General features: G+C 46.7%; 1 protein-coding gene across 1 annotated transcript; it reads left to right on the top strand.

The window, feature by feature from the left end:
* Positions 1-1,950: 1,950 nt before the first annotated feature.
* LYPD6 (LY6/PLAUR domain containing 6) lies at positions 1,951-12,187 on the top strand. The gene is made up of 4 exons (XM_075029002.1): positions 1,951-2,105; positions 3,608-3,706; positions 8,980-9,110; positions 10,183-12,187. Exons 1-4 carry the CDS (start codon positions 1,988-1,990, stop codon positions 10,384-10,386), a joined length of 552 nt encoding a protein of 183 aa, XP_074885103.1. The 5' UTR covers positions 1,951-1,987; the 3' UTR covers positions 10,387-12,187.
* The last annotated feature ends 108 nt before the right edge of the window (positions 12,188-12,295 follow it).

Raw genomic sequence — 12,295 nt, forward strand, 5'->3', positions numbered from 1 at the left:
CAGTTGCCTTTGAGCTGGTCTGGTCAAGCAGTGAGCAGAGAGGCTGATGTGTGCATGGTGATGGACAGGTCTCCTCTTGGGTAGGAATGGGGAGACTCAACTCAGGACTCCAAATATATCTTGTTTTCTCGTGCTGAGCATGGTGTGTGACGTGCGTTAGGTATAGATACGAGCCCCGAAAGCAAACTCTTCCAGAGTGGAGCGTGTCTACCTGGTGCCGTTGCTTGTTCAGCTGATGGCTCCCGTTGTCCTCAGCTCAGGACCATCGGGACAGCATCGGCATTTGGCCAGCTTAGCTCCAGGTCAGCGTGAATTTAGCCATGAGGATCTCAAAAATGTGAATAGTCCCGAATCCACGCGCGTACCTGGCTCCCTCGCCGAGATGGGCTCCAGCTGGCTTTGCCGGGGGCTCTTCCTCCAGACCCCACGGAGAGCCGCTGGTCCCGTTTCTTTTATCTCTCATGTGGCTGGGAGAGGCTTGTTTTATTTCCTTTCTGCTTCTAATCAGGATTTCATTTTCCCCTGTCTGATACGCATCTGTGGAGTAAACCCAATGGAAATTGGCATTTCCCTCTTTGTAAGTTTAACGCAACAAAGTTTAATGCACCAAGCTATGTGTTATCTGTTTCTCTATTTTTATGGATTTCACGGCTTTAATAAAAGGGCTGTTTTCAGATAAGAGCCAAGGATAACAACAGACCCCCCGATGGCCACTGCATTGCTAGTCCTGTGTGGGTCTCTGCTGCGAGACAAATATTTGGAGCCAGAGGTGGAAGGTTACATCCCTGCCCCTGGAACATCTTTCCTGAAAAAAACAAAAAATTGATTTATTAAATAATAGCTACCGTGCTTTCAAAGTTGCTTAGGAAATATCTGGGTACTGCAGATTTCTTGGTCAGTCTGGGTGGAAAAAACTGCCAACCCTGTGTGTTCTGGATGGGCGCCAGCAGCTCCTGCCTGGTGTGGCAGCCGCGTCCTCTCAGGCTTTTCCTGTCCCGCTCAGTTTTTGAGGCACGTTTTCATCATTTTTAAGGAATTGTAATAATATGAGCTGTGTATTTAATGATGTATTAGGGGTTGTCTGTTCCTGGAGGGCTCCCCATAGCTTGTGTACAAGGATTGGGATGCTCCTGAAAGCTGCTGGGTTTGGGACGACTTCGCAGGTGGTACCACAGAGGGTATTTGTTTCTGCTGAAATTAGTTCCCTTCATTCAGGGACGTGGGAAAAATAGGCTGCGTTGTTTGTCAACAGCATCACAGAGGGAGTAAAACCCTTTGGAGCACGGATGAGGAAAATGCAATAATCACTTTATGTTATTAATAGCAGCCAGCTGAAGGTACAGACAGCCAGCAGCAGCTGGAGCTCCTTGCCTTTCCTGAGATAGGTGGAAAGTAGCGTGGACCTTCTGGTTTGCCAAAAAGGTGCATTTTTGAAGGGTGTGAGCCTGTGTTGGAGTGTGCATGTGGAAGACCCATCGCTGCTTCCCCAGCCATCCCAATGGGTCTTCAGCTACCCCGTTTCCATTCTTTCTGGCCTAATTCTGCAATTTTCCAGTATTCTCTAAAAGAAGCAGTTAAATCCTGTCGCAGTGCAGCCTCCGATGACTTTATCAACATCCTACTGAGGTTTTTGCAAACCGGTTGCTGACCGATTAAATTGTAAACAGTGACAAACCTGACCGCCCTTCCCCATGGCTCATATTTGCAGATCTCTGGCCGGGAGAGGGTTTGCCCAAGTCTTTTTCCCAGGCACTGCCAGGGATATCACTGAAGCCAAGCCAAAGAAACCACACCACTGCCTGCCCACACGGGAGGGCAGCTTGCGGGGTCACGGGAGCATCACGGGTTTGGCGAGGTTGGGTTTGCTGGGGGCTGAGGCGATGGCCAGGCTCCTCGGGGGGGGGGTGTTCCTCCGCTCACCCTTTGTTCTCTGCTATTACCCAGGTGAGTTTTTTCGGCCGCCGCATGAGTACGTCCTTGGCCGGCGATGGCCTCGCAGCCCACGCCGGCGTGGGTGCTGCTGCTCAGCCTGCTGGCCGGCTGCCTGCCCGCCGCGCAGCCCAGGGACTTCACCGCGAAGGACATCGTCTACCTCCACCCTTCCAGTAAGCCACCTTCGCACGGGCTGCAAAGCCAGGGGCGGGGGTAAGGACGAGGGCGAGTGTGTGTTCAGGCAGCAGAAATGTCAGGCTTTGAGCTGAGAGCTGAGCAAAGATTAAACAAACATCCCCGCTACTCATAAAACTAGTCGATATTATGGGACCGTCGCTGCCCAAAGGGATTAAAGGAGCGATAGCGTTACAGGCAGTTGCGGAGTGTGTCAGGGGCTTTTTGTTTGCTATTTTCTGCTCCTCAATAATATTTCTGGCTATAAGACCAAGCCACACGGTTTGCCTGAGCACATCGATAGCTGTGAGCAAGGGCCAAACGCGACCATTTGCAGCTGTGGCACTAACCGCTCCTGGCTTTATTTCAGTAACTCCTTGAAGCAATGCTATGGCAACGCTATGCATCTTCAAACCTTCCATGGACTCTCCTTCCACTAGTCTGTTCGCTTTGTCAGACACAAACTTATTTAATTCTAGGAGAGATCTGTGCCTGCCACCTGCTCCCAGTAAGAACTCACAGCCTTTCTGAATTTGGCTGAAAAGTTTATATACTATACAAGCAAGTTGAAATTCCTAGTTTATGCCGTAACCACAACCTGCTAGAGGTCCAGGGTGAGAGGCGCGAATTTAATTAGTGCTGTCGTGTTGTCCCACCCCAAGCTGTTCCTTGAGGGCAGCACCAGTCGCACCAGAGATGCTCCCAGGTGACTTGCTGGTCCTTACCCAGAGGGAGCCTGGGGAAACCAGCAGCAAATGCCTCTTGCTTCATCTCTCGTACCCGAACGGGGTCTGGCCCAGAGCCGGTGGGCAAGGGGAGGAGGCGAAGAGGAGGGAGAGGTAAGATATGTGCCCTGTGGGGCTGCAGAGGTTCAGCTTACTTCGCCCATGGAGATAAATGTGACCCGTTCACTGTTTGGCTTCTGAGAAGGTGGCAGCATCTTGAAGATGTATTGAATGTGCGACAGAAGCCCTGCCAGGAGACCACTTAAGAAGTCACGCTCTTCGCTTGGCAAGATAAATTAGGACAGAGTCTGCTGTTAAAAACTGGAGGTTCAGCAAATTGATTTTCCTTTCCTTTGGGGACACCAGCTTGCCTTCAAAAGGGGTAGCTCGTTTCCTCGGTGGGACAGTTTCCAGAAGTATTTTAATCCATCTGATATTTTGTTATCAGCACTGATAAAGTAGTGGTATTGGATGTGAGCTCTGATACCAAGAGAGTAAGTACTCCTTGCTCACATTAACTCCCTTTGAAGTCAGCAGTGGGCACTTTTGCTAGGTAAACATAGCCAAACTGAGTCCTTATTGTATCTGTACGTGCCTTTCCTGCATTGCTATTGCTGGTAGGATTTTTACAAATCAGGACCAACTTGGTGAAGTTGACAGGTATACACATAGAAAGATATGTCCAAAGAAAACAAATGTTGCTGCGTGCCTCTGAAAAGCTTAGTAGAACCAGATTAATTGGCTCTTTTTAACTGCATGTTGTCTATTCCTTTCAGCCACGCCGTATCCTCATGGATTTAAGTGTTTCACCTGCGAAAAGGCAGCAGATAATTACGAATGCAACCGATGGGCTCCGGATGTCTATTGTCCAAGAGGTAACCAGCTGCATGCTAGCATTTAATTTAAACCCACCTTAAAACAACCGCTCGCTGTCCCTGCCGTGGGACAGCACTGAGCGCCCATTATTCCTTGAGTGTACTCGGATGCTGGTGATTGCTGCTCCCGCTTGTAAGCCTCCTCAACAAGAAAGATGTGTAAGCGATATGAGTAATCCTTTAAGCTTTTCTGTCTCTTTGCGGTGGATGAAGTTTAGGACTTTCATCTAGTCCCTGTACTCCTCTAGCTCAGCTGGAAATTAAATCAGGCTGATGTTTATTTAAGGGTTGTGTTTCTCTTACTGGTGAGTACGGGAGCAGTTCATGCTTTGTTTGCCTCCCTCCCCTATGGCACAAGCCCGCACCTCGGGGCGGCCGAGGCTGCCTCTTTTTGGCTGGCATCGAGATGTTTTCAGTATTTTGGGCTCGTAACTCCCATTGCAGTCTGAAGCTGGGAACGGCTCAGAAAGGGCTTTGGAATACAGGCACCCAAATATCAGATGCAGGTATCAGAGAGATCCCCAGACCTCCCCCTCCCTTACCACTTCTCTTTTTGAGACATTCCCAAGGCATTAAGATTGTCCCCAGCCCCTGACGAAGCCCGTTCAGCCAGATCGGACACGGGCTGTGTCCTCTCCAGCGTGGGAACCACGTGCGGGCAGAGGGATGCTGTGCTTCCCCCGTGGTTTCCCTGGGCTTGGCAGCCCTGTTCAGCGTCTATCCAGGTCTGTTGTGGGACATTACAAGTGCCCTCAGAAAATATTTATTTTGGAAAGAGAAAGTGACGCGCACTACGGCGATGAACCAGCTGTGTTTGCAGCCTGTGTCAGAGCACATTATCTGTCCGAGAATTTATTTGCTTTGAGCTGAAATCGGCACAACATCAACAAAGATAAAAGAGATCAAGCTGGTTGGCATCAGATGAGACCAATATTCACGGACGCTCCCTGTTTTGACAGGAGTCGGTGGTATTTAAATGGCTCCCTGTAGATCACTGTGTAAGGAGAGAGGTGTGACTCCAAGGTCTGCCTTTAGTAACAACCAGCAGAAGTGACTTGACCAAAAAAAATGCTAATCTGGAAAGCAAAGTTAGCACTTAATGGCTGTTTAGGGGAGGGAAAACCCATGCTTTGGTGCATCTGTAACTCATCAGCTGCATTCATCCACACTAGAGCTGCTAGTTACGGTCACCAGCCCTCCTGCCCGCTGGTACAAACACCCACTGCGCGGTCATAAAGTAAGGATGGGGTTTTAGCCATGAGAAATCCGAGTCTATCTTTAATCTTCAGCACAGAGGACTTCTTATCTCCTTAAGCTGGAGGGATTCGATAACGTTTTACGCCAGGCACGGCGCGTTAATGCCCAGACTGCCCTAAAACCGTGTGCCTTGGGGCTGGAACACAGCTCTGCCTGCGGCACAGACCCCCGGCCCCTCGCTGCTGGATTTTGGGTGAGACCAGGGACCCCCCGGTGCAGCCGGTGTGCCGGCAGCCGCCAAGGAGTAACTGCCGAGTCAGCAGTTACTGTGTTTCGGAGGAGCAGGGAATTGGGGAAAGGGGATGGGAACTAAAGCTTAAAGGGCTCTGTCCCTGTTCTGTCGCAGTGGAAGCAAAGCTGGTAACGTCATTGCTCCCCACCCCGCAGAAATCAGCCGTTGCTTCGGGATGCCTCGTCACCGACGGCTTTTGTTGGCGTCTCATAGCTTTATGTCCAACACACGTCCACATCAGAAAGCTTTTAACTAAGGCAGCTTTTTATTTTGTTGCTTTAATTTTCAAATGTAATTTTGAGTTCACGTAAGGAAGCCACAGAAATGCAAGCTGAGGTTTGAGGCATGACTGCAGGCGTCCTCTGGGGGCTGGGCTTATCTCCTCGGGTAATTACCTTATCTCTGGGAGTCAGAGGGGTGCGCTTATGGCGTGGCCTCCCTCGCCACGGTGATCCAAACCCTTGCTGTTTCGCTTGGGTTAAGTGGTGGGAGAAAACAAGAAAACCATCCTGCTGCTGTTATTTTTTTTTTTAAGACAGAATGCTATTAAGACCAAGCAAAACAAAATATTTTCATTAACTATAATGTAGGACTTAAAGGGAACTGCATTTTGTGTATAACAAAATTAATTATAATGGAGAGTATATACATGAATCCCCATCTTGAACAGAGATTAGAAAAAGCATTTCCTAGAAGGCAGGCCTCCTGCTATCATTAACCTACTTTTCTGATATTTATTAGCTTCAGCTCAAGCAGAAACTGTGTTTGTGGTTTAATTTTTATGGAAACGCTGCCCTCAAAATACTCCCAGTACTCTATTTTTGGACGGACTGTGGGCAGGCTGACAACTTGTGAAGGGGATGATGGCCGTGACCACCGAAGTGATGTTCCAGCACCGTTAGACGCTGTGGTTTGGGAAGTGGGCTCTCAAAAGTCAACGTGTGACTCTGGGCCCTTTGGAATACCAGATTCAGTGTTTCCCTACCCAGTTTAAAGCAGACAGGTCCAATTTCTCCTACTGGAGACACGTACCAGCCTTGCTGGGTATCGACACGTGGGGCTGGTTTGCTTACGTTTAGCCTGGATGTTGGTCTGCACCATGACTTCTGGTTTCAGTAGCTGGTTTCTTCAATTTGGGCTGCCTTTAAGGGTATAGAAGGGTGTCCGTGAGGTGGACCCCATGGAGAACGTGTGTTTTAGCCGTGGGGTGATGCTGCTGGAGGTCGCCATCACTCCTGGGCAGGTCAAGACCGAGGTGGTCTGTCGTCTATGGATGTTTGGAGATACCTCATAGCTGAAGCGCATGATGCAATCTTTGCAAGACAGTTCCACCAGAGGAAGGAAAAATGCAAAAGAAGAGGGGACGGTGTCACCTGTCGAGTCGGGGGTCAGTGGAAATCGACAGCCCTGAAAATCCCCCAAATAATCCCATAGAACAACAATCTCATTTTCAAATGCTTTTGTAATGGAACGTGTTGCTAGACAGCCTGAATATTCCACCACAATCAGCCTAGCTCTCAAGTGCCTTTAAAGACAATCTAGAACTGCAAAATTTAGGAAACATAAATCTATGCTTTTTTGGTACAATACCACCGAGACCTGTCCTTACCCTGTGGCTGTACTGCTGCCTGGCTTGGGTACCACATTACTTAGAAGCATCAACGTTCGTGCTGCAGTGTTTTATTTTAATTGCTCTAAACTTCTCTGTTATTTTTGGAAAAATTTTGGTAAAATTTTTGTAGCATTGGGCCCGTGTTCTTCACAGGCTCAGCTTGGAGTTCCTCTTCCATTCCTCTGGCAGGCAGCCTCCCGATCTGCAGAGCAGTCGTTATGGGTTAGACGCGGTGATGTTCCCTACCTCTGCTTTGCTCTGGGCTCTCCTAGTGTTCTCTGGCCCAATCCTTTTCACAGCACCCGTCCTCGTTGTGCTTAGCCTGCTCTGAGAAGACAGGCAGAGCAGAATGCCGTGCAAAAGTTAATTTGAGTGAGTGGATTTTGTTGCTTATTGTGAACTTACTCTTTAGCCCCAGCCCTGCCTTGCAGGAGGTGATAGCCATCAGGGATGGCTGTGTGGGGAGAGGCGTGCTTGGTTCCCCTGTGCAGGGAAAATACGTATCTCCAAGACGATTGCACAACCTTTTCTAAAAACACACTTGGAAGAAAGAATGAAACAGCCTTAAAAGAGTTATGGGGTGCTAGAAGCTTTACCTGTCCAGGGTGAGCTCCGCTGCAGAGTCATTGCAGGAGAAATAAAGCTCCAGCGATGCACGCACAGATTTCCTGGGGAATGGCACTTCCAGGCAAGGTCCTGGGAGAAGCTCAAAGCCGTTGTGCAGGATAAAACTGTGAGCTTCACCCCTTAGGGCAGGAGAGCCTGGAAAATGCATTAAAAACCGCGTGTTGCAGCCCTGGCCGGTTTGAAGGAAGACAGGACACCGAGCGTCTCCAGCCTCTGGTGATAAGTTAAGTCTGTTTGCTGTTGATATCGCACTTGAGTTAAGAGCAGGTCAGAGATATGACAGATGTCGGAGGGGTTTTATTGCCTAACAAATAACGTGTTCAGCCAGCAATCTCGCACGGCTGTTGCCGAATGCCTAAAACATGAGAAGTATGCAGGGCTTTGCCCATCGGAGATGAGGGCTGAACAGGAATGCTCGCTTTAAATTAACTACACTCCTTTCCCCCCACCCCGTGAAAGCAACAATTTTATTAATAATGAGGTTGATTAATAAGAAGGTATAATTTAGAGAAGAAATATATAATGGCATGTTTCCTGTGTTGAAAATCCAGCGTTTTCATCTTGGAGTGCGAGGAAGGGGAACAGCACCTTCCACTTCCCTCTGCTGACTAAAGCATGAAATAAACCCAAATTCCTTTATGCCTGAGGATAACCACGGCATTTGTCAGTCAACCTGCTTTGAATTTTCTGTGTGTTTTACAAATGTCACTAGAGGACTAGCTTCAAAAAGGAGGAGGAAGAGGATGGTCTCCCCTGGGGACAAGGGAGCTCACAGGAGAGACGTGCGGAAGATGCGATGGGAATACTGGGGGGACAGTCCATTCCATGGTGCTTTTTCCAAAAAGACTGGGAAACTGTAAAATACATAAATCCTCCCAACTGTTCTACTGGTATTTTGGCATTATTTTATAGATGATAAAACTGAGGGACAGAGAGGGTGTGAAGGATCTTCTCCGGGCTGTGCAGGAGCCGTGGGAGAGAGTGTGAGCAGTGAGGACAGCTTGCACGAGCTGCTAGGATATAGGGAAAGGCATCTCCAATGTGTAATGCTTTAGGTTGTTCTACAGAATCAGTGGTTGTGCATGAAGCTAGGAAAAAAATAAACCTATACAGACGAAAGTTTGCTTCAGACATAAGCAGCTATCATGAATGCTTTCTTTTTTAAAAGATAATTCCTATAAAACTAATGGTGCACAAGATTTGGAGTGTTTATCTGAACCTCTCTCTGTAACTTGATTATCCAATGTGTGTGTGCGCATTTCTTTGTCTGTAACAGAGGCCCACATTAGTATTGGGAACAAATCTCTGCGTTCCAGAGTGCCCTGAAACCTCAGGTTTGTGCGAGAGCTTGGGCTACAGGCGTGTATTTAGTGACATTTCATGTATTTATTGCAATACATAAAAGTCTCTCCCCTCCCCCCCTTTTTTTTTTAAATCCCAAGGCTTGAAAAAAAATCTAAGAGTTCTTTCCTATTTCTTCCCATTTGTAGACTATTACAAAACTCAAATTTGACAGGTGAACATGTTTTTCTTCTGTCTTTGTAGGTACAAGATACTGCTTTAGCCAACATATGATGAAAGTTACTGGAGAGAGTGTATCCGTCACCAAACGCTGCGTACCATTAGAGGACTGTCTGTCTACGGGATGCACATATGTAAAGCATGAAGAATACAAGGTATGGGATAAAAATTTCCTTTTCTTTTAATATGAAAACTGGGCAGAATCCTTCTGGCCTCCGCCAGAAGTCTGACTGGTTCAGTGGGTAAATCAGCATTGTCAAAAATGAAGTTTCTCTTCTTAATGAGCTCCAGCTCATTTCTATTTGCTCCAGAAACAAAGGAATAACCTCTCCCAGAACAAAAGAATAATCTCTTTAAATAACTCTCCTGCCAGCAGCTCAGGGGAGCAAACCACTCCCTTCCTTCTGGCTGAGGAGCGCTCTGCCTGCAGAACTGCACCGTGTTTTGTCCCCTCTGCTCTGCAACTGATGCCCACAAACCGTATCGTGGTTTTCTTCCTGAAATGGGGGGGGAGCCCCAAAACCTTGGGAAGAGATGCTTTATATCTGACTCAAACAGTTGTTTATTAAAGATTTTTCTGAAGGTCAACAGTTGACCTTTTTGAACTTTACCAACAGGTTAAAATAAAAGAGCTTTCTGAACTGCCAGGCACACTGCAGCCCCATCCCTGTTTTGCACATAATTTTATGCTCTCTTGGCCTCCAGTGCATTAGTCTTCTTGCTCTAAACCTGCGTGCTCTGGCTGCATACTATAACCAGCACTTGCTAGCCCTGAGAAGGCAGAGCTGTGTGTCCTTATGGGCTGACACAGGAATTGTCTATCACTCCAGTGCCTATGATCTCCAAGTGATAGGAAACAAAAAAAAACCCCTATGTGAATAAATACTGATTTTTTTTTTTTTTTATTATTATTTTTGAGTTCTGGCTTGTGAGCTCTACTTCAGTGAAACAACACTGGTTTTCATCAGCTCACTTATTTGGGGTAGGAAAGAAAATAACCGCTTCAAAATGGATGTGTCACCCTGATACCAGCCAATGTACTGTTCCTGTACAGGTGAAATTGTTTTCTGAGTAGATGGATTTTAAAAAAAATGGAGGGGGGAGGGGAAAAAAAAAATCAGACTGGCCACCGTGCTCCTTTGCAAATGTCGTATTATTTTCCCTATGTCTTTATTCCGTGGTATCGTTGTTTTTCAAATAACCAAGTTACAACCTGGTTTCTTTCAGATCTGCACCTCCTGCTGCGAAGGAAGCATCTGCAACCTGCCCCTACCCCGGAACACAACCGACGCCGTATTCACAACCCTCTCCCCCCTCAACAAAACGCAGCGGCTGTCGCAGCCCGTCCTGCTGACAACGGCGTGTCTCTGGCTGGGGTTGATGTCGCAGCGCTGGGCGACGCTGCCACGCGCGGCGGGTCCGGACAGCTGAGCCGGGTGAGAACTTCGGCGTGAACGGTCAACCTCTCCGTTCTTTGGAGTTGTCTTTGAAAGACGGGGTTTCCTCCTTATTCTTCATTGATGATGAACTCAGGAGCCTGGGAGGTAGACATAGTCGAAGGGGGTAAAACCATCACGTGCTTCTCTACTGTTTTCTGAAGAAACTCACGCCAAATGTTCCCAGAATCCATGGCTGAGACTGCTGCGTACGCTTTTCTTAATGCCTGTCTTTTCTCCAAGAAGAAATGTTATTTAAAAGTACTATATCCCTGCCGGCTGCTAGTATCGCCACTTACACATTTGAAACTTTCTCATTGTAATTTGTCACTGTGCTAACTCTGGTGTCTCATTAACCTGTTTTGAGAACATAGGGTAAATAATATATAGTTGGTATGTCTTTGCAGTGTCCCCACATCTCCTCTTCTCCTGTAGCGAGGCAGCAGTCGCTGGAAGGGATGAGGTCAAGGGAGCAGGAGCAGCTTGGATCAGGCCAGCGTCGCACACAGATGCTTCCTCTGAAATCCTTCTGGATTGAGATGCTGGTGCCTGCCGAGCCAACGGGATCCCAGCGTTTCAGGGCTTTAGGTATTTACACATTTTGACACCCAGTCCTACAGTATGAGAGTGTGTCAATCCTGAGTAGCTTCTGTTATTTTATTTAATGCACTCCCGCTACGGAGTATGGACTATTACTAGCTACAGCTGTATTTTGGTGACCTGTTTTGCTCAGAAATCATGTATGCAATATTTATTTTTGTATGTTGAGTAGGATCTAAAGTGTTTAAAAGATTCTTATTACTGATATTGCTAGGCAAAATGGTTGTTTGGCAAGTGGGTAAGCCTGTAATATATAAATTATCATAAATATATATATATGATGTTTTGCATCGCTTTTAAAAAAGAATCAATTTTGTTTTGCAAGGTCAGTAATAAAAGCAGGGTGTCATGGACTTGCTTTAAAGTTAAACCAAACTTTTTTATAATTAATTTTTATTATTTTTTTTTTAAAAACCCACTATAGTCATAAATTGTTCTTTAATGAGCTATTTTTTGGCTACTTGTGCTCCAAGATAACTTATGCTTTATCAGGTTATAGTGTGCTTATGCTCTGGAGTGCTTTTTTCAGTGAGCTATACAGTGAAGCACAGATGAAGGAAGCCAATGCTGGAATCCAAATGCTTTGTAAAGGGCTCCTAGAGAGTACCAGCAAGCCCTCATCTACCAGCATCCACCTCAGATACCATTAATGGTGAGAAATCTGCAGATCTGAGCTTTGGAGTGAACTCTGCTTGCACTCTGGGGAGTTTTATTGGAGGCAAAGGAGGAGGAGGAGGAGGACCAAGAGCAGCGCTTGCTCCCAATTTAGTTTCAGGTGATTTCTCTGGGGAAGGAAAACAGGCTGGAAGCCTTGGTGTGTTTTGCTGGGTGATGTTTTTTAAAAAATGTATATATACACCATTGTGAAAATTGAAATTTGAACACTGTTTCTTTCCTATTTTTAACTTTATATATAGAACTAACATTTTTGAGGAAAGGCTGGCTGACCTCACTCACAGGCAAACCTTGCATTTTGCTGTCCTTTCAGTTCTTCTGTGACTTGCTCACGGATCACTAGTATTAAGAGGGCAGTTGCAATGTATTATTATTTTATGCAAGTTAGACCTATCTCTGGAGACCCTGAAAAAATTAACCTTATGGTCTTTATAAAGCCTGTCCCTCTCCTCTGCAAGCTCACTTAAGCAGAGCTATGCAAGGTACTTACGGGTTGTGGGAGAATGCAGTGGAGGGTGTTACGACTTCTCCGACAGCAATTTAAATATTTATTATTATTATTATTATCCTGTGAAATAGAAGAGTTAAGTCTGGAAGGACCTTGTGCAGTGGTTCAGCTACTCTCCTGG

This window comes from Buteo buteo, chromosome 5, assembly GCF_964188355.1.
Source record: "Buteo buteo chromosome 5, bButBut1.hap1.1, whole genome shotgun sequence".
NCBI lineage: Eukaryota > Metazoa > Chordata > Aves > Accipitriformes > Accipitridae > Buteo > Buteo buteo.

Coding starts and splice junctions, on each gene's coding strand:
- LYPD6 (XM_075029002.1), top strand. CDS start 1,988: ATGGCCTCGCAGCCCACGCCGGCGTGGGTGCTGCTGCTCAGCCTGCTG. Junction 3,707..8,979: donor GGATGTCTATTGTCCAAGAG/GTAACCAGCTGC, acceptor CTGTCTTTGTAG/GTACAAGATACTGCTTTAGC. Junction 9,111..10,182: donor TAAAGCATGAAGAATACAAG/GTATGGGATAAA, acceptor GGTTTCTTTCAG/ATCTGCACCTCCTGCTGCGA.